We start from the raw sequence: 23201 nt of genomic DNA, 5'->3' as shown, positions 1-23201 counted from the left end.
ATCGGGCAGCAGTCGAAGGTGGAGGCCTCGACAACCCGATCCCTGGACACGGAAGCTAGCTCTAGGGACGTGGAATGTCACCTTGCTGGCGGGGAAGGAGCCTGAGATTGTGCGTGAGGTTGAGAGGTTCCGACTAGAGATAGTCGGGATCACCTCTACGCACGGCCTGGGCTCTGGAACCACACTCCTCGAGAGAGGATGGACTCTTTACAACTCTGGAGCTGCCCATGGTGAAAGGCGTCGGGCTGGTGTGGGTTTGCTTATAGCCCCCCAGCTCAGCCGCCATGTGTTGGAGTTTACCCCGGTGAACGAGAGGGTCGTTTCCCTGCGCCTACGGGTCGGGGATAGGTCTCTCACTGTCGTGTGTGCCTACGGGCCAAACGGCAGTATAGAGTACCCGGCCTTCTTGGGGTCTCTGGGAGGGGTGCTGGACAGTGCTCCGACTGGGGACTCCGTCGTTCTACTAGGAGACTTCAATGCACACGTGGGCAGCGACAGTGACACCTGGAGGGGCGTGATTGGGAGGAACGGCCCCCCTGATCTGAACCCGAGCGGTGTTCAGTTATTGGACTTCTGTGCTAGTTACAGTTTGTCCATAACGAACACCATGTTCAAGCATAAGGGTGTCCATCAGTACACGTGGCACCAGGACACCCTAGGCCGCAGGTCGATGATCGACTTTGTGGTCGTTTCATCTGACCTGCGGCCGTATGTCTTGGACACTCGGGTAAAGAGAGGGGCGGAGCTGTCAACTGATCACCACCTGGTGGTGAGTTGGATCCGATGGTGGGGGAGGAAGCTGGACAGACTCGGCAGACCCAAGCGTACTGTGAGGGTCTGCTGGGAACGTTTGGCCGAGCCTCCTGTCAGAGAGATCTTCAACTCCCACCTCCGGCAGAGCTTTGACCAGATCCCGAGGGAGGCCGGAGATATTGAGTCCGAGTGGACCATGTTCTCCACCTCCATTGTCGAAGCGGCCGCTCGGAGCTGTGGCAGTAAGGTCTCCGGTGCCTGTCGAGGCGGCAATCCCCGAACCCGGTGGTGGAAACCGGAAGTAAGGGATGCCGTCAAGCTGAAGAAGGAGTCCTACCTGGCCTGGTTGGCTTGTGGGACTCCTGAGGCAGCTGACGGGTACCGGCAGGCCAAGCGAACTGCAGCCCGGGTGGTTATCGAGGCAAAAACTCGGGCCTGGGAGGAGCTCGGTGAGGCCATGGAGAAGGACTATCGGCTGGCCTCGAAGAGATTCTGGCAAACCGTCCGGCGCCTCAGGAGGGGAAAGCAGTGCCCCACCAATGCTGTTTACAGTAGAGGTGGGGAGCTGTTGACCTCAACTGGGGATGTCGTTGGACGGTGGAAGGAATACTTCGAGGATCTCCTCAATCCCGCCGTCACGTCTTCCATTGAGGAAGCAGAGGCTGAGGGCTCAGAGGCGGACTCGTCCATCACCCAAGCTGAAGTCACCGAGGTAGTAAAGAAACTCCTCGGTGGCAGGGCACCGGGGGTGGATGAGATCCGCCCTGAGTACCTCAAGTCTCTGGATGTTGTGGGGCTGTCTTGGCTGACACGCCTCTGCAGCATCGCGTGGCGGTCGGGGACAGTGCCTCTGGAATGGCAGACCGGGGTGGTGGTCCCTCTTTTTAAGAAGGGGGACCGGAGGGTGTGTTCCAACTATAGGGGGATCACACTTCTCAGCCTACCTGGGAAAGTCTATGCCAGGGTACTGGAGAGGAGAATACGGCCGATAGTAGAACCTCGGATTCAGGAGGAACAATGTGGTTTTCGTCCAGGCCGTGGAACACTGGACCAGCTCTATACCCTCTACAGGGTGCTGGAGGGTTCATGGGAGTTTGCCCAACCAGTCCACATGTGCTTTGTGGATTTGGAAAAGGCATTCGACTGTGTCCCTCGCGGCGGCCTGTGGAGGGTGCTCCGGGAGTATGGGGTCGGGGGCCCTTTACTAAGGGCTGTCCGGTCCCTGTATGACCGAAGCAGGAGCTTGGTTCGCATTGCCGGCAGTAAGTCAGACTTGTTCCCGGTGCATGTTGGACTCCGGCAGGGCTGCCCTTTGTCACCGGTTCTGTTCATAATTTTTATGGACAGAATTTCTAGGCGCAGCCAGGGGTCGGAGGGTGTCCGGTTTGGTGACGACACGATTTCGTCTTTGCTCTTTGCAGATGATGTTGTCGTGTTGGCTTCATCAGACCAGGACCTTCAGCATGCACTGGGACGGTTTGCAGCCGAGTGTGAAGCGGCTGGGATGAGAATCAGCACCTCCAAATCCGAGGCCATGGTCCTCAGTCGGAAAAGGGTGGCTTGCCCACTTCAGGTTGGTGGGGAGTTCCTGCCGCAAGTGGAGGAGTTTAAGTATCTTGGGGTTTTGTTCACGAGTGAGGGAAGGGTGGAACGGGAGATTGACAGACGGATCGGTGCAGCTTCTGCAGTAATGCGGTCGATGTACCAGTCTGTCGTGGTGAAGAAGGAGCTGAGCCGCAAGGCGAAACTTTCGATTTACCGGTCAATCTACGTTCCTACTCTCACCTATGGTCATGAGCTCTGGGTCATGACCGAAAGGACAAGATCCCGGATACAGGCGGCCGAAATGTGCTTCCTCCGCAGGGTGGCTGGGCGATCCCTTAGAGATAGGGTGAGAAGCTTAGTCACTCGGGAGGAGCTCGGAGTAGATCCGCTGCTCCTCCACATCGAGAGGGGTCAGCTGAGGTGGCTCGGGCATCTGTTCCGGATGCCTCCTGGACGCCTTCCTGGGAAGGTGTTCCGGGCGCGTCCCACTGGGAGGAGACCCCGGGGAAGACCTAGGACACGCTGGAGAGACTATGTCTCCCGGCTGGCCTGGGAACGCCTTGGTGTCCCCCCGGAAGAGCTGGAAGAAGTGTCTAGGGAGAGGGAAGTCTGGGCATCTTTGCTTAGACTGCTGCCCCCGCGACCCGGCATCGGATAAGCGGGAGAAGATGGATGGATGGATGGATGGGATTTCAGTGAAATCAGCAGACAACAGTAAATGCTAAATCCATGCAGTAGAAAACAATAGGGTGCAGTACAAAGTAGTAGACAGTGTAACGTAACACATCCCCTCACACTGCAACAGTATATCTAACACAACCCCTCACATTTCACCAGTATATGTAACACATCCCCTCACTTTGCACCAGTATATGTAACACACACCCTTACACTGCTCCAGTATACGTAACACATCCTCTCACACTGCACCAGTATATGTAACACATCCCATCACACTGAACCAATATATGTAACACATAACCTCACACTGCACCTGTATATGTAACACACTGCCTCACTTTGTACATATGCTGGTACAAAGTGAGGCAGTGTATATGTAACACACTGCCTCACTTTGTACCAGCATATGTAACACATTCCCTCACACTGCACCAGTATATGTAACACATTCCCTCACACTGCACCAGTATATGTAATACATCTGCTCATTTTGCACCAGTATGTGTAACACATTCCCTCACACTGCACCAGTATATGTAACACATCCCCTAACTTTGCACCAGTATGTTTAACACATTCCCTTACACTGCACCAGTATATGTAACACATCCCCTCACTTTGCACCTGTATATGTAACACACTGCCTCACTTTGTACCAGCATATGTAACACATTCCCTCACACTGCACCAGTATATGTAACACATTCCCTCACACTGCACCAGTATATGTAATACATCTGCTCATTTTGCACCAGTATGTGTAATACATTCCCTCACACTGCACCAGTATATGTAACACATCCCCTAACTTTGCACCAGTATGTTTAACACATTCCCTTACACTGCACCAGTATATGTAACACATCCCCTCACTTTGCACTAGTATATGTAACACATCCCATCACACTGAACCAATATATGTAACACATCCCCTCACACTGCACCTGTATATGTAACACACCACCTCAATTTGTACCAGCATATGTAACACACCCGATCACACTGCATCCATATATGTAACATCAGATCACACTGCACCATTACATGTAACACATTCTCTTACATTGAACCAGTACATGTAACACATCCAATCACACTGCACCAGTATATGTAACATCCCCTCACACTGCACTAATATGTTACATCCTATCACACTGCACTAGTACATGTAACACATCCCCTCACACTGCACCTGTATATGTAACACACCGCCTCACTTTGTACCAGCATATTTAGCACACCCGATCACACTGCATCCATATATGTAACATCAGATAACACTGCACCATTACATGTAACACAATCCTTTACATTAAACCAGTACATGTAACACATCCAATCACACTGCACCAGTATATGTAACATCCCATCACATTGCACTAATATATGTTACATCCTATTACACTGCACTAGTACATGTAACACATCCCCTCACACTGCACCAGTATATTTAACATCCTATCACACTGAACCATTACAAGTAACACATCCCATCACACTGCACCAGTATATGTAACACATCCCATCACACCGCACTAGTACATGTAACACATCTCATTACAAGTACATATAACACATCACTGTGACCTGAGCGTCTTCAAACGTGTAGCGTCCGGGGTCTTTGACATTCTGCATGGTCTTATCGTAGCTCTTGGAGTCAAGGTTGATAGCATTCGGGGCTCCAGGTGCCAGAAACTCATCCCATATCTCCTGCACACGATTGGGCACCTCACGGATCGGCCGTTTTTTAAGCTCCTGCACGGCCAGCCAGAAGCTGTGACATACACAAACACACACCATATGTAATAAACATATGATATGTAAACATTTAAACACTGTCTGTGAACTTTCTGTCCAGCCTAAGGTCATTATACAGGTTCTGTCCAGCCTAAGGTCATTGTACAACTCTCCCCCTTCTCTGCAGACTGCTTTATTCTCCTGTGTCATGTGATAGAGTGTAATTGCAGCTTTGTTTTTTCATATTGCAATATTATCGCAAATGCAATTAATCATTTAGCCCTACACTAAAGTATAGCAGGACAGATTTACTGTCCACTGAAAATAACTCAACATACAGCCATTATTGTATAAATAACTGGCAACAAAAGTGAGCACACCCTGAGTGAAAATGTCAAAACTGTGTCCAAAGTGTCAATATTTTGTGTAAGTACCATCGTTATCTATTACTTCCTTAATCCTCCTAGGTATGAAATTCACCAGAGCTGCACAGATTGTTGCTGGGATCCTTATCCACTCCTCCATAATGACAGTACAGAGCTGCTGGGTTTTAGACACATGGTGTTTCTCCACCTTCAGTTTAAGGATGCCCCACAGGTTCCTCAATAGGGTTTAGGTCTGGAGACATACTTGGCCACTAAATTGACATCACTTTTAGCTTCTCACCAGGGTGTCGCCACACATACTGGACACCATCTGAGCCATCAAACCAAAAGACACGGTTCTAGTAATTCATGCTCTTGGACAGATTTTCTTTAGCAAAAGGTTTGCAGGCTTTCTTGTTAGCAGCTTTAGAAGAGGCTTCCTTCTGGGACGATGGCCATGCAGACCAAATTGTTGCAGTGTCTAGCATATGGTCTGAGCACTGACAAGGGGAACTTCCGTTTCTGCAATCTCTGAAGCAATGTTGCGACACTTATGCATCTGTTTTTTTAAGCAGCTTCTGCACCTGATGCACAGCACAAGGACTCAGACTCTTTAATCAACCCTTGTGAGGTCTGTTCTGAGTGGAACCTGTCTTAGAAAACCTCTGTATGACCCTAGCCACAGCACAGTAATTTTGTTTCAGGGTGTTACCGGTCTTCTTTTATTCAAGCCATCTTTGTGAAGAGCAACAATTTAAATTCTCAGTCCTCAGTCAGGTCCTTCTTTACAACATCAGAAGGATTAGACCATTTCTATCCACACAGGCTGCACAGGTGCTTGTTAGGTCTATTGTCATTTCGAAACTGGACTACAGCAACTTTCTGCTGGCAGGACTACCACTGAATATATTGAGCTCAGGTGCATCCTGTTTCCACTGATCATCCTAGAGATGGTTCTACAACTTGATTGGAGTCCACCTGTGGTAGATTTAGTTGATTGGACATGATTTGGAAAGGCAAACACCTGTCAGTGTCAGAGCACAAACCAAGCCAAGGAATTGTCTGTAGACCTCTGAGACAGGATTGTACCAAGGCACAGGTCTGGGGAAGGGTACAGAAAATATCCCTGCAGCATTGATGGTCCAATGAGCACAATGGCCTCCATCATTCGTAAATGGAAAAAGTTTGAAACCATCAGGGCTTTTCCTACAGTAGAGCCGACCGGCCAAAAAGAATGGACAGGGGAGAAAGGCCTTAGTCAGGGAGATCAAGAACTCTGACGGTCACTCTGAAAGAGCTTCAGTGTTTCTCTGTGGAGAGGAGAACCTTCCAGAAGAACAACCATTTCTGCATCAGTCCACCAATCAGTCAGGCATGTATGGTAGAGTGGCCAGACAAAATTCTTTAGTTTGCCAAAAAGCACTTGAAGGACTTTCAGACAGTAAGAAACAAAAATTGAACTCTTTGGCCTGAATGCCAAGCGTCATCTGGAGGAAACAGGGGCCACTCATTACCTGGCTAATACCATCCCTACGGTGAAGCATGGTGGTAGCATCATCATGCTGTTGGGATTTTTTTTCCAGTGGCAGGAACTGGGAGACTAGTCAGTCAAAGATGAATGCAGCAATGTACAAAGACCTCCTTGATAAAAACCTGCTCCAGAGTGCACTGGACCTCAGACTGGGGCGACGGTTCACTTTCTAAAAGGACAACAACCCTCAGCACACAACCAAGATAACAAAGGTGTGGAGACTCTGTGAATGTCCTTGAGTCCTTGACACTCCCCATCCAATCTGATGGAGCTTAGGAGGTTCTGCAAAGAAGAATGAGAGAAACTGCCCAAAAATAGGTGTGTAGAGCCTGTAGCATCAAACTCAAAAAGATTTTAAAAAGGCTGTAATTGGTGCTAAAGGTGCTTCAACAAAGTGTTGAGCAAAGGCTTTTGAGTTGTCAGATTTTAAGCTAATATGAAAAGGCAAATTAACTAAATATAGATAGTAATGGTTGTTTTAATGTCTTTATAACAAGAACCTGCATAAGGAATTATCCAGCCTTAATCACAAAAATCAATAAAAGTGGTAGGGGAAGTGCAAAAAATTTTAGTACATGCAACATGAGATGGCTCATTTAAAATTACCACAAATGAGTAAGAATCTGGATAAAATTCTCTGTCTCACAGGTATTATAGAGAAATGAACATCAGCTCCAATCAGATCTGATGTGATCAATCATGTGTGAGTATGAATTCCTCTCACCACAGGTTCTCAGAGCTAAATTCAGATTCCAGGAACTTCAGGAACTGTTCTCTCCCTACAGGGTCCTTCAGAACCTCGTCAAACCTGAAACCCCACCGCCGCACTCTCTGTTGACCAGGTTCCTTACTGAGAGAGAGAGAGAGAGAGAGAGAGAGAGAGAGAGAGAGAGAGAGCGAGAGAGAGAGAGAGATAGAGAGAGAGAGAGGGAAATATAAACAGAAAAACAAAGAGACAGAGAGAGAGTAAAACAACAAGACTAATTCCATAGATATTATTAATGCAATAAAGCCTGCATGAGATGTGTTGAACACTTTTTTCCCAAGCCAAGGGTTTAATAATTTCAAATGTTATGCCTGAGGGCTAAATCATGTTACTAATGTACTAATGAGTGCACATGACTTTTGCTTATTAATGAACTGATTAGGAATCAATTAGCTAATGAATCAACCTCGCTGTTTAGATATTATCAATGTTTTTTAAATAAGTGTGCTGACCATAATCTAAAGGACAATAAAAAAAAAAAGGGTGTGGATTTCTATTCCCTCACGTCAAATGTATCACAGTCTACAAAAGTGTAGCAAAAGTATTTGGACACATGACTTTTCCAACAATATGTGGTTCTATTCCAAAATGTTACTGTTACCAGTTAAGTTGGAGTCACACAATTGTATAAAATGTCTTTGGACGCTGTAGAATTTAACCTGTTCCAGCATGACAATACCCCTGTGCACAAAGTCAGCTCCATGATGATATAGTTTATGTGGGATGGAGTGGAAGATCGCCTGCTTGAGATGAATGTAAACACTGACTGCACCCCAGGCTTCCGCACCTCCCCTACATTAAATAATATTCCTGTGGCTGATTGAGCACAAATTTTAAGAGCTAGTGGAACATCTTCCCAGAAGAGTGGAAGTTATTATAACAGCAAATGGGGTTTAAATGAGGAAGGAGATTTACATGTACCAAAAAAACACAAATCTAATAGTCAGGTATCCAAATACTATTTTCCAATCTAGTGCACCATGACAAGTGTTTATAGAACAGCAATGCTCGTGAATAATAAGAAAAATATGCATAGGCTGTTTATTCACTGTCCATTTGTCTCATTTGCTGTTTTGATTCATGTAGTAAGCTCTGTTCATCCTCTCTTTTCAGTGTTGCACTGACACTGAGGAACGTTTGGTTTGTAGTTGTTTAGAACAGAAATAAATCTTGCTGCCATATCAGTCATGCATTTGAAATAGGTGTGGTGTAGACTAAACTGAATGATTTGATAAATAGTTGTACACGTAACAGAGTGGTAGCTGGGGTGTGGTCAAACATCAGCAGAGCAATAAGACAAGCAATCATGAAGGTTTAACATTAAGCTGGCACTTTTATCGATTAACTGAAACTGAATTTCTATGCTCTGTGTTTTGGAATGAGAGTCTAGGAGGCAAATAATGCTTATTTTAGCTGAATGATTATATGAAGAAAGGTGCAATAATATCTGTGTGTATGCAATGTGCACATCAAGGAGGTCATAGTCCAAGGTCTGCTGAAACGCATGAAAGAACTGAATAAAAAGCAACACCACAGTCTAACGTCTGCCTGCCACGTTCTCATTCCTGCTCTACACACATTGTCGCATTATCTGTCACATTGCCCACACACAAAAACACACAATTCTGGCTGTGCACAAATTAAGACTTCTTTGGACCATTTTTTGCCTAAATTATTGTATATCAGTATTGATTTTTACTCACACAATAAAATTGATTGATGCTTAAATGAGCAAAAGGGATTATTATAAAATCATTATTATTTAAATCCAGATTAACACCAGTCATACACCTTGATCTAATCTGACATATTCTAATGTCTAAATTAGCACTGTGATTGGGGTACATTCCAATAAGGCATATACTGTATGTGTATATTAGGGCTGCAACGAATGCAATGAATGTTCAAGGTAAGGTTGTTGTTTTTAAGCGCATATTTATGCATTTTTACACCAATGCATATTTTTTTCCTTTTTTTTTCTCTCAAACCTGTAAGCTTGCTCTGTTTCTCTTTTTATAGAATGTGATTAACTGTGACTTTATTACACATGCATTTTTTCATAGTTTATATATTTTTAATTTAGGCATATATCATTGAATTGTTATGCAAAATTAAGTTAATTATATATTCTAAATGCTTATATCTTCACAAATGTACAAAATATATGTATTTCTTAAACGAAAATTGTCAAAACAATGTTGTATAATAGTTTATCGAAACATTTTAAGCATGGTTGTCATCTGCAATTATCAATAAAAACAATACAAATGTTGATTTACACAAATTGTTCACTATGCATACTCAAATGCTGCAGCATGAGTAAATTTGTTCATGAAGAAAAAAGCAGCTACTTTAAGCTGTCACAAATCTAAATAGTCAATGTGTGGCTTTTGCATTTTTTTAAGTACACTTTTACACATAAATACCCTTAATTATGGTTTTACATAATAATAATAAGCTAAACATAAAATAAAAATTTATTTTAGTTTTTTTTTTTTTTTATCCGAATAATTATAAAAAATTTTATAAACATTATTTTATATGGATATATATATATATATATATATATATATATATATATATATATATATATATATATATATATATATATATATATATATATATATATATATATATATATATATATGTGTGTATGTATGTGTGTGTGTGTGGTGGGTGGTCAGGGCCAGCAAGGCCTTCTCTGCTGGCCTAAACACTATCAGAAGCACTGACCTACATTTATGACCTAAATTAAAAAATTTGTTCCAGGAAATTTTATTAATTTATTCCCAACAGTTGTTCTCTTAATTTTAGATTTTTTGTCAAATCAGATTTTAGCCTCTATGTGCTGCCATGTCAATCTAATCTCCACAGGGCCTTCAGAATCAGTAGTGCTGGCCAATGTACCTCAGACTATATTAGCAATGGGTCTGTTTCTTTAACCAATCAGATTCCAAATTGTCCTCACAGGGTCAGCTAACTGTCACAGAATAACGTCAGCATTTTTCTGTCCTCTGATTGATTGGACAGAGGGAAACCAGTTACAGCCAAGTTCGACTGGCAAAACACATCTGTAGCACGCTGCACAGATAAATACATCTGAGTTAGACTTTTTTATGCCCACAATGGTTGACAGAGAAAGATTAATTGATTTGGTCTCGGACATATTAAAAAAATACATTTTTAAGATAGACTTTATAAGAAAATCTAGACATCGTGAGGAGAGGTCGGCCAACCCCAAAGCTAGACAGCTTGTCTCAGCTTGGGAAAGGTTTTAATCGCCACTTCCCGACCAGTGAATACGAGTCGTACCACTGGTTTACAGCCTCTGAGGAGCAGTGCAAATTATGAGTATGCATTATAAGTCTGCATCTCTGGTGAGTAGGATGTAATTTATTTCAATTCAACTTAATTAAATTTATTCAATTCAATTCATTTTTATTTGTATAGCGCTTTTAACAATGAACATTGTCTCAAAGCAGCTTTACACAGATAATGTGGTGATTAAAAGTAAATATGTTCTTTGTAAGTAAGTTTGTCCCTGATGAGCAACTGTGGCAAGGAAAAACTCCCCGAGATGGCATAAGGAAGAACCCATCCTCATCTGGGTTGCACCGAATGTCCATTAGTTACAGATAAACGATGTTGCGGGGTACAGTGATGATGATCAGAAGCGAACTGTATTCCTGAGTCAGTGTAGCAGACTGTTGACATTAACTACAGTCCAATTCATCCTCAAAGCACCCGTTCTTACTCCGGAATTTCATGGAACCACCCAAGGCATTGATGAGAAACCGTCCCAAGCTGCACAGAGTGGCCTCCAGTCGAAGAGAACACTATCCAGAGGCAGGCCTGGATGAAGTGGGAAGATCCACGGAGGGGAGAGGGGCAGGAACAGTGGTCACTGGAGCCTCAGGAGCATGTTTTACTTATTTTAAATTTCATGTTATTCGACAAATATTGGTTGTGAACTGCTCCAGATGATGTACGTGGCACAGTTGCGGTGATAGTGTAGAGGTTTGGAGTCTTAATTGGGTTTCTTGCTTTAGTAAAATGGTATTCACCTTTAATACACGAAATACCTCTCTCTCTGTAATGCATATAGCATTTTTGTATAGTATTGATGGTTTCTATAATTGCGATGTAATAGTGGTGGTATTAAGAGGTGGATTAAGACTGGTAAGTATCCACTAAAGGCCCAGGTACCAAATGCATGGCCCACCACTGATGTGTGTGTATATATATGTTATAGATATATATTATATATACATACATACATACATACACAACCACTCAAAAGTTTGGGATCAGAGATGTTATTGTTTTTGAAGGTAACACACACAAAATTAGTCTGAATAGAAAACATAAAAAAAGAAAAAAATGTCTTCTTCAAACTTTTCCTGCATAAAAAAACCCCCCACCAATTACAGCCTGGCAAACCTTAGGCATTATAGTTGTCACCCGCATGCTTCCTGGAGCATCTCCCACAAGATGGATTGGCTTAATAGAGTATTCCTCTGTACCATACGGTCAAGCTGCTCCCACAACAGCTCAATAGGGTTCAGATCCAGAGACTGTGCGGGCCACCAGAATTCCGGCTGACTGCTTATTCTTCAAATATTGCTTTTTAAGAGGTGTGTTTTAAATCATTATCCTGTTGTAGGATGAAATTGGCCCCAATCAAGTGCTGTCCCTAGGGTATGGCATGGCGTTGCAAAATCCTGTGATATTTCTCCTTCCTCAAGGTCCCTTCAACTATGTTCTAGTCTCCTATTTTCAGTCTAGTCGCTAGTCAAGTCAAGTTTATTTCTATAGCGCTTTTCACAACAGACATTGTCTCAAAGCAGCTTTACAAAATCTAACCGTTAAGGTGAATGATGTGTATTAATCCCTGATGAGCAGCCGTGGCGACTGTGGCAAGGAAAAACTCCCTTAGATGTTATGAGGAAGAAACATTGAGAGGAACCAGACTCAAAGAGGGAACCCATCCTCATTTGGGTGATTTTACCACCTTCAAAGCACACCCAGACCACCACACTGCCTCCACCGTGGTTGACTGAAGGTATTAAGCACTGTTCTAGCATTATTTCATTTGTTCCGTGTCGCACAAATTCTCTTCTGTTTATCCGAAGACCTCAAACTTCGAATCATCTGTCCACAACACCTTCTTCCAGTCTTCCAGTGTCCAATGTCTGTGCCCTTTTGCCCATCTCAGTCTTTTGTTTTTATTGGTCAGTGTGAGATATGTTTTTTTCTTGTCAATTCTGCCATAAAGTCCAGCATCCTGAAATCTCCTTTTCATCGTTGATGCTGACACTGGTGTTTGACGGGTATTATTTAGTGCAGCTGCCAGTTGAGGACCTGTGAGGCATCTTTGTCTTAAACTACACACTCTAAGATATTTGTCTTCTTGCACAGTTGTCCGTCGGGGCCTCCCACTCCTTTTTCAGTCCTTGTTAAAGCCAGTTTGTGCTGCTCTCAGAAGGGAGTAGTTACCAGCATGATGAAATGCATTTAAGTTTCCTCACAGTTTGAGTATCCATTGAGTAGCCTTCCTTTCTAAGGACAACAATAGATTGACAGGTCTCTAATAAAAGTTCTTTCTTTCTGGCCATTTTGAACCTGTAAACAAACAACTGCTGATGTTCAGATACTAAACTAACCTAAAGAATGCTATGCTTCCTTGTTTGCTTTATTAGTATAACGGTTCTCAGCTGTGCCACACATTGCAAAATGGTTTTCCTATAATTTATTAACTGTATAAAATGATTAACTAGCCATACCAGGAGATTGATGTAGTAAAGACTTGGGGATACCGGGGCTTGAACCCCTGACCTTCCGATCAGTAACCCAGAGCCACTAAGGGTATTGAGTGAAATAACATTTTTTAAATGCTATGAAAAAAAAAAAAAGCCAATTTTCAAAATTGTTTTTTTTTCATAAATGTTCCTTAAATAGTGCAATAATTCTAAGCACCACACATATACAGTATGATTGACTGTGTGACACATTCTGTTCATTGTTCTTTATTAGTGTGAATTGATGTTGCTATTTCATGTTAGGTTATGATGCTAGTTTTTTAAACATTGCAAACGTTTACATTTTCTAAACAGTTTTTGTGATTATTTGTTAAATATGTATTTGATTCTATCTCTCACATTTTCTCACTGTAATGTTTCATTTAATGTTTCTTATAGTGGAATATCAGGTATATTGGAACGTACTTAAGTAAATTATAAGCAAAAAGTATATATTAAATATATTATATAGATTCCAGCCCTCTAAAACCGTTCCCATTTCTCATGTGACCCTTTTGAAAAAATATTTGCCCACCCCTGATCTAGTGAAATGTAGATCATTCTTTAAAAATCAGCTGACAAATTGTTATTATTTGTAAAATGGATAAAATTGTTTGTGAATTGCATGAAAATGTGTTTTTCTTTCGAAAATGAAGAAATTTGCAAGTGATCCCAAACGTTTAAACGATTGTTACGCACGGACGAGGCGGAAAGCGGAGCTGTGCAAAACCAGGGTTTTAATGACAGAATGGAGTACAGTCAAATGAGCACTAACACAACCAGAACAGAAACCCGGAGCGAAGCGGCAAAAGCAAAAGGGCTGAAACGATAGTAGCGTGTCGATGGAGCAAGCAAACTGGCAGCAGAACGGGAATTCGTAGAGCTGACAGCTTGAGTCCATAAGGGCAATAACGGACAGTGTTGGTGGGAAGCGAAGCTGCTTATATGGGAGGGAGTCTGATAGAAGTCAGGTGCGCCGAGTTAGTAATCAGGCGAGAAGCTCCGTGTTGGCGGGGCATGTGCGGGCGGGAGTGCAGGGTGCTCCCTGACAACGATAGTATATATATATAAATATATATATATATATATATATATATATATATATATATATATATATATATATATATATATATATATATATATATATATATATATATATATTGTGTGTGTGTGTATATTTGTATATATACACACACAACACACACACACACACCAATCAGGCATAACATTATGACCACCTGCCTAATATTTGGTTGCCCCCCTTTTGCTTCCAAAACAGTCATGACCTATGCATTATCAGCATTAACTTCTTCAGCAATTTGAGCTACAGGATCTCGTCTATTGGATTGAACCACACGGCCAGCCATCGCTCCCCACCTACATCAATGAAGCTTGGCCACCCATGACCCTGTCGCCGGCATATAAATACAGTACATTTATAAATATATATATATATATACACACACACACACACACACACATACACATACACACAGACACACGGCATTTAGTATTCAAGTAATGCCCTCAGTTTTAAGTCTTACAACTGACCAGTTGAGGGTTAAGGGCTTTGCCCAAAGGCTGAGCAGTGGCAGCTTGGTGATGTTTGGATTTGAACTAGTGATCTTCCTTTTTATAGTCCAATGTCTTAACCACTGAGCCACAACCTCCATATAATAAATTCTATAAAATTCTAAATGTAAAACATCCCTCTGTGTAGTAAATTTTCAACCCTAGTCTATAATCAGTATCATTTTGATTAATTCTTATTAACTAAAAGTAAAAAATAAGTTATTTGGACCACAGCGCAGACAGACCCATTTTCAAATTCTGCTTATAAACGTCCCTGTAATGTCCTGGAATCCCATGCTGTGTGTTCTCCCACCCTGCTCTGCATTCCCGGGATAGGCAGATGCAAGGATAAAGTGCTTACAGAAAATGATTCAATGGAGAGTGAGAATAACTCCTACTCTGACCACAGGTAATGTTTAACACTGCTGACATTCACTCACCATGCTCCAGAAAAGAGAAAACTGAGAGTGATGAATAGACATGGAGGTTTAGCATTTGATAATGTTGACACACGAGAGAGAGAGAGAGAGAGAGAGAGAGAGAGAGAGAGAGAGATTGAATGAAAGGAAGAGGGAGTTTAAAGATACTTTAAACAGGTGCATCTGTTTTCAGCAAATCCACTTCAGTAAATATAAAAGCACAGGCAACGGTGCAGACGGTTAAATCTGATAACATTTACTTCACTTAGATCAGACCCAATAATATAGCCACATTATTTGGTCATAAAATCACTCATGAAGCTACAGTATTTTGCCCCCTGCACCATTCTCAGTATTGCGGGGCACATGCTGACTTGCGTTGCTAGTTAAATCTATAATGAAGCTAGTTGGTGTTAAATCTATAATGATCTCAGACGTTGAGATAATTTATATTTTGCTCAGAAGCACCTGGTTCCACAACTCCAACTGACTGTATAAGATTGTAGAAAGGACATTAGTCACAATCACACATGCCGGTGTTCATGATATTTTCTTACTCTCTGGTGTCTGTAATGTTTTTTTGATTTGTAATCACATGCTTGGTGTCACCCAGATGAGGATGGGTTCCCCTTTTGAGTCTGCTTCCTCTCAAGGTTTCTTTCCTATATCATCCTATGGAGTTTTTCCTTGCTAAATTTGGCCCAGGCTTGCTTATCATGAAGAAATACACATACATTTGAATATAAGAAAGAAAGAAAGAAAGAAAGAAAGAAAGAAAGAAAGAAAGATAGATAGATAGATAGATAGATAGATAGATAGATAGATAGATAGATAGATAGATAGATAGATAGATAGATAGATAGATAGATAGATAGATAGATAGATAGATAGATAGATAGATAGATAGATAGATAGATAGATAGAATTTTGTCCAAACCATATAAGAACCTGCACTAAAAAACCCACAAACAATGTATATTGCCTCTGGCTGTGAGCCTTTGTTTGCTAGTTGTGCCTTGTATTTAAATCTTAGATGTAATGTGATTGATTTTATTGCAATGTTTCACACACACACGCACGCACACACACACACACACACACACACACACACACACACACACACGCACCTGGCTTCCAGGTCCCAGAGGGTGTTGTCGTCTGAAATCCAGGGGTTTGATGGTTCAGGTGAGGTTAAGAAAGGATCATACTCAATGTACTGCTCTGTGTAGCCCAACAAACTGCCAATAATCAAATAAAAAAAGAGCATCATAAAGGCATCATAAGGGTGTTGTAGACTTTCCATAAGGCATTGTATTTTACAGGCATGATACACATTTACTAGCACATCACCCCAAATACTTTTCCGACACATCGCTGGAGTATAAAACGCACCTTTCTGCAACTTTGGACATTTTTAATCGATGTCTGTCCATCTGCGCTTGCCAATACTGTATCTGAAAGCAAATCAAAAACACAGACAGACTATCATATTCACAGCAGCTCCAGGTTGATCACGTTAACTAGTCTAGCACATGATTAGCGTTAATTCAAAGTAAAAATAAAAGTCAAGTTTGTGCTACAATGAAACACTTCCTTTGTCGTATTTGCCTCTCAGACTCATTAACATTAAACAGCCAGATTAAGATTGAATGTGCGCGCAGGCTAATTATGTCCTGTACTCGCAATGTACTAAGTATGCATGAAATATATAAAGATGGAAATTAAAGAGCTGCTACAGTCACAGAAATGCACTTTCAGATCGGTAAGCAAACTGCTATAACAAAGTGTGCAGGCTGCTGTAACTTAACATGCTTATCACACTTATAATGGTGTCTATGAACTATTTGTAATGTATCAGATACAGTCATAAATCAAATGCTGTGACTGTAATTATATAAACTGATGTAAACAGGAAAAGGATAACATGTGAGACCAGAGATTCAGTGAGCATATTGAGAAAGATGTAGCAACAATGTTAAGAGCTCAGCAGGAATTTAACAAGCAGGTCAATGTTAGCTTTAGAGTAGGTAACCCAGAGTTCAGCCTCGAGAACACTCTTTTCCCCTGTGGTCCAGCCAAAACCACATTCTGATCAGCTGCGGCTTTACAGAAAGAGTTTTTCTTCAGATTCTCTTTAAGAGTTTATGGACATTAATATTGTTTGATATCAGAGATAACGCAGTACTATAATTTACATCTTTCTTTTTATAAAGTGGTGTGTCAAAGATTTTCTACAAATGAACATGATAATAAATATGTTGCAAATTGACACCTTTGTGGTCGATGATGTTTAATGGGAACTGCTCACTGTTAAGCCACTTATTTCCAGACTCTATGACATACATTGTTGCTTAAACTACCAGACTCCTTGGTGAAGGTCAAAGCTGACATCACAAAGCGGATGAACTTCTAGACTTTCTAACATGACAATGCTGATAAACTTCCAATCATCTTGAAATCACAATGCTGATGAAATGAAAATCAAAATGCACAAAAACTCGGAATCTCTGAAAATCTAAATGTGGATAAACTACCAGACTGTCTGACATTGCGATGCTGATAAACTACCAGACTTTCTAACAGCACAATGGTTCCAGACTGACTTAAAAATGATGATAAACTACTAGACTTACTGACATCACATTGTTAAAAAACTTCTAGATTCTCTAACAGCACAATTTTGATAAACTTCCAGACTGTCTGACATCACAATGATGATAAACTATCAGATAGTATGACATTACATTGCTGATAAAGAATATGACTGCCTGACATTATAATCATGCTAAACTACCAGACTCTTTTAAAAACATAATGCTGATAAACTACAATAGTCTCTGAAGTTACAATGATGATAAACTACCAGACTATCTGACATCACAATGATGATAAACTACCAGACTGTCTGACATCACAATGATGATAAAATATCTGACTGCCTGACATTATAATCATACTAAACTACCAGACTTTCTCATAATTACAAGACTCTCATAATGCTGATAAACTACCAGACTATTCTTCTTCTACTGTCTAATATAACTATGATAATAGCTGCTAGACTCTCTAAAAATCACAATGCTGATAAACTACCATACTCACTTCAAATCGCAATGCTGATGAACTCACAGAACCTGACATTAAAATGTTTAAAAGCTCCCAAAATCTGCCAGACTGTCTGAATATTAAAATACTGATAAACTACCAGACTCTCAGACATCACAATGCTGATGTACTCCTAGACTCTGTCACTTCAGAATGCTTATAACCATCCAGAATCTCTGACTTCCCAGTGACTGTTTTTTTTAGCACTATGTACATTACAGATTATCTGATACCAGGTTTACATTCAGAGAATGCATGTGAACTTGTGAGAGAGTGTGTACCTGTTCCTGTAGCTCCTCCTCAGTGGGCTCCTTAATCTCAGGTGTGCTGGTGTGTGTGGGACTGTGACCGCGGACATCATTCTGTAGCCCATACACCGACTAAACACCACAAAAAATACATTTATGCGCAGAGCAAAAATGAAACATTGACTATAGATTTTTTTTAACCAAGTTTCCCATGAGTCTAGCATTCAACTTTATATTTTAAATAGTGCAAACAACCTTCTCAAATTTACCTTCCGTGTTTTGTGAGGTTGTTTCATCCTGGACGATTTCTTGATGTCAGCTTCAGTCGTATTCACGCAGCCAGGCTGTGATCAGTCACAAAGAAAACACATTAATCATTAATCTGAGACACCATCTTCTTGTTCTTCTTATTAGTAAGCAAACGAATGGAACACAAGTTTACAGGAAAACCAAAGAAGCAGCAGCAGCAGCAGCAGCAGCATCTCTGTTCTACTGCTTCGTGCTTAGATTGGTAATGAAATGAAGGGTAATTCTGACAGTTGTCTGGTCAGGGTTCAGTGAAACTAATCACTTCCTATTTCAGTCACGAGCAGAGTTGACGTGTAATACCAATTTGATTGCAGGAAAAATATAAAAGGTTTTTTCCGATTTGGAAACAAATGATTACAGCTACAATATAAGTTTAAATAAAGGTTATAGTCATGTCACATTGCTTTTATAAACCAGACAACTGTTACAATTGATGTATCAGATGCTTTTAAAAATTTTCAGTACAATTTAAATATTTTGTAAATTGCCAGTTTACTCAGTAGGACCACAGGTTGCATGAACAGATCAGCATTTAAGCATCCATCACTGAAGAGTACACCTCAACAATGATGGAACTGTAATAAATAGACATTTGGTGCCTCTCAAGGTTTCTTCCTCATGCCATATCAGAAAGTTTATCCTTGCCTTGCTACTGGCTTGCTCAATAGGGATAAACTTACAATTGTAAAGAAAAAACTAAACTTATACATTCTTCTTAATGCAACTTTATAACCACTTTATCTCTGTAAAGCTCCTTTAAGACAATGGCTGTTGGTAAAAGCACTCTACGAATAAAATGAATTAAATTGAATAGATACCGTTCACATTTGAGAGGCCTAACTGCTAATTGTCTCTCACTAGTGCAGCAGTGATGAGTGCTGGATAGATTAAAGAAGCGAAAATATATATATTTTTTCAGGCTGGGTATGAAATAAGAAATTTCAGAAATTTCAGAAATTTGGGGGCTGCCTGGAACAGCAAGTCCTTCTCTGATAACCTTAAATTCTATCCGAGTTATGTTTTAATATATTTTTGTACCTAATTCCTAAGGCTATAACGATTCGTGGAGTAGCTTGAGTAATTCGATTACAAAAATTCATCATTTTGTGTTTTCCACGGACCATTATTACTGACGCACGGCCCGCTAAAATCTGGAGCGCTCTGGACAGGTAACACAGAAGATGTGCAGAATGAAAAAATGGTGGAATGGGGAGAAAACGGTGATGAGAGAGAAGATTCAGACCAAAGAAAACGCCGGAAAATTTCCAAAATTTTGGATAATTTCAGACTAAAACATCAAGAAAAAAAACATACAGTGCGGTTACCATTTTTAAAGCAATTTAAAATAAATTTTTATCTTTTTATTTATATACAGTGCGTTCAAAAAGCCCCTCTGCAGGTCCCTGAAGGTCCTTTCAACAATTTAAGTTTTTTAGCTTCCCAATGGTGTGTTACTCTCTCAAAATGGGGCAGTTACAGGCTCTTTTTAGTGCTATAATCCAAAGAAACACTTTATAAACACTTACACTAATTGTTTACTAGCATACATTTGATGATCTTGACAAAATGTCATCACAACACAAATGTCATAACTTTTCAACACTGTCATCTCAGAGGGGTTTCCGATGTTTGAATAGATTTGAAATTGATTAATATCGTTGTAAATATATTTAATTCTATCAAGTAATAATATCTAGTGTAAAAAGTGCTATACATATCAAATTGAAATCAACTGCATTATCGAGAGCACATTTGACATAAGGAGCATAATTACAGCTCTCATGACAGTTAGCAGTAAGGCTAATGCAACGCTCATATTACCGGACAGCTCATGACATCTGTCGTGACATGTTGATGATATGGTGAGGTAAATCTTGATTGCGGAGATTAAATAAACTGTTACAGAGTGGGAACATCACTGTAATTCAATTATTATTCATGACATAAATCTTAGACACTTCAAAGTGCTGGTGCTGAAAACCAGTCTGCCATTTCTAATTATGCAGCCTATCAGATCAGACAGACATCCGTGGAGTTAAGTGTGTGTGTGTGTGTGTGTGTGTGTGTGTGTGTGTGTGTGTGTGTGTGCGTGTGCGTGCGTGTGTGGGTGTGTGTGTGGTCAGGCTGCTAAATCTGTAGTGTACAAATGAGGATAAGAAACAGGACCCAGAGCTGGACAAGGGTGGTTTTTGTGTGTGTGTGTGTGTGTGTGTGTTTGTGTGTGTGTGTGTGTGTGTGTGTGTGTGTGTGTGTGTGTGTGTGTGTGTGTGTGTGTGTATGGGTGTGTAACTAAAAGTATAATCAAGTTGCTGTAGTGCAGACAGAAAACAGACAGGCAGAGAAAGAAAAAGAGAAAAAAAAGAGAGAGAGAGAGAGAGAGAGAGAGAGAGAGAGAGAGAGAGAGAGAGAGAGAGAGAGAGAGGGAGAAAGAGAGAGAGAGAGAGAGAGAAATGTAGATAGATAGATAGATAGATAGATAGATAGATAGATAGATAGATAGATAGATAGACAGACAGACAGACAGACAGACAGACAGACAGACAGACAGACAGACAGACAGACAGACAGACAGACAGACAGACAGAACATTTTCTTGTTGTTTTAAAATAACATTTCTAAATTACAAAATAGTGATAAGGCCAATAATTCTGGAGTAGGCTATATGACTATTTTGACCTCAGCTGAGCAAACCTTTAACAACCAATAATAACAATCCTACTACTAATTATACAAAAGTATACAAGATTATATTATCCACCTCTGTTTTTTAATCTCTCCATACCTACATGTTGACCAACAACAGGATAGTTGTATATCAAGTCAATTCACTGCCAGTGTAATTACTGCCACTTCCCCTTTACTAGCTATCAGTCTGAAAGATAAAGTGGAATATATGCAGCTACTGCCATCATTTCACACTGCAGTTTGCAGCTTAACACACTTGGAGGAAAGTGTTACTGTAACTGCACTATTCAGTACATGTGAGCTCACAAGTGCTCTGCTAAAACCGATCTAACTGATGGTAAAGCTCATTCGAACACAAGTTGGAACTCATATGTCTGCATCTTAGTGTACAGTAGGTCTGCATCAGTGTTATATCAACATGCGGATTAAAAAATATAGAAAAAAGGACAAAATAAATCCGTGTTGAGAGAAGAGGCTACTTCTGATTATATACACCTTAATGACTCACAGTGCTGTGAAAATCAATCGAGAATGGAATCTACAGTACATGTTGAATTAGTTTAATTCGTATTCATAATATTCAATCTCTGTAAAGTCCCAGTCTAATTGAATCTCATTTACATGCGTCCTTCTATTCATTAGGAAAAAAAAAAGCATCACTATTAATTACACTCATTTGCATTGGTTTTTTCATTCATTAAAATGAGGCGCACATTAATGTGCTCTCATTTCCTGGTTCTTCAGAAGTCTCCCATATGCCTTAGTGCAGGTTTTCATTGCACCACTGGACAGATTTAATTCATTTCACTGCCAGAAACTTTATTTACTTATTTAAATAGAAAGTCACTTGCGCAGTAAATAAGTGGTTCTCTTATTGACTGGTTAAAATCGTATTGAAAATGAATTCTGTTGTCTTCTGCAAAATCGGTGTCTTAACCTATCTGGTAATAAAATCGATTTATAATGCAAGTCATAAAATTCTGGATGGCAACAGGAAACCGATCATTAACTATTTGGTCTGAAACATAAACACTACATCAACTTCTTCTTCTTCTTTTTTCGGCATCTTCCATTAGGGGTCACCACAGCGGATCATCCGTCTCCATACCTATCCGTTCTATCCGTCTCCATACCCCCTGTCCTCTACATCTGCCTTTTTCACCTCAACTACCTGCATGTCTTCCCTCACCACATTCATGAACCTCCTTCTTGGCCTTCCTCTTTTCCCCCTACCTGGTGGCTCCATCCTCAGCATTTTTCTACTGATATACCCCATGTCCCTCCTCTGCACATGTCCAAACCATCTCAATCTCACCTCCCTCACCTTGTCTCCAAAACATCCTACATGCGCTGTCCCTCTAATAAAATGATTTCTAAACCTGTCCATCCTCATCACTCCCAACGAAAACCTCAACATCTTCAGCTCTGCTACCTCCAGCTGCATCTTCTGTCTTTTACTCAATGCCACTGTCTCTAAACAATACAACATCTCAGGTCTCACCACAGTCCTATTAACTTTCCCCTTCACTTGTTAGCCAACAGGGTACCGGTGGAAATTGGGCAAAATAAAGAACCACTACAGTCAATGAATTGAGTCTAATGTGAGTTATACTCTCTCTCGTAGCAAAAAATCTACTGTTATAATGTCGTTTATGATAATGAGTGAAATCGCAAGATTCAGAATTCA

General features: G+C 40.8%; 1 protein-coding gene across 10 annotated transcripts in view; it reads right to left on the bottom strand.

The window, feature by feature from the left end:
• The window catches only part of rgs7b (regulator of G protein signaling 7b), a gene marked incomplete at its 3' end in the record, with an annotated part of 180621 nt that overhangs the window by 6624 nt on the left and 150796 nt on the right, over positions 1-23201 (bottom strand). For all 10 annotated transcript variants that reach the window (XM_083556596.1, XM_083556595.1, XM_083556601.1 and 7 more), the window contains 6 exons: positions 18790-18864; positions 18554-18652; positions 16560-16621; positions 16295-16405; positions 7337-7462; positions 4567-4753 (listed from right to left, as the gene is read on the bottom strand). In XM_083556596.1, the coding sequence (XP_083412722.1) occupies positions 4567-4753; positions 7337-7462; positions 16295-16405; positions 16560-16621; positions 18554-18652; positions 18790-18864 (660 nt within the window). The remainder of the gene's footprint in view (positions 1-4566; positions 4754-7336; positions 7463-16294; positions 16406-16559; positions 16622-18553; positions 18653-18789; positions 18865-23201) is intronic.

Source organism: Silurus aristotelis (genome assembly GCF_946808225.1).
Source record: "Silurus aristotelis genome assembly, chromosome: 12".
Taxonomy (NCBI): domain Eukaryota; kingdom Metazoa; phylum Chordata; class Actinopteri; order Siluriformes; family Siluridae; genus Silurus; species Silurus aristotelis.
Note: the sequence above shows the minus strand (reverse complement) of the source record. Positions and strands in the feature narration are given on the sequence as shown.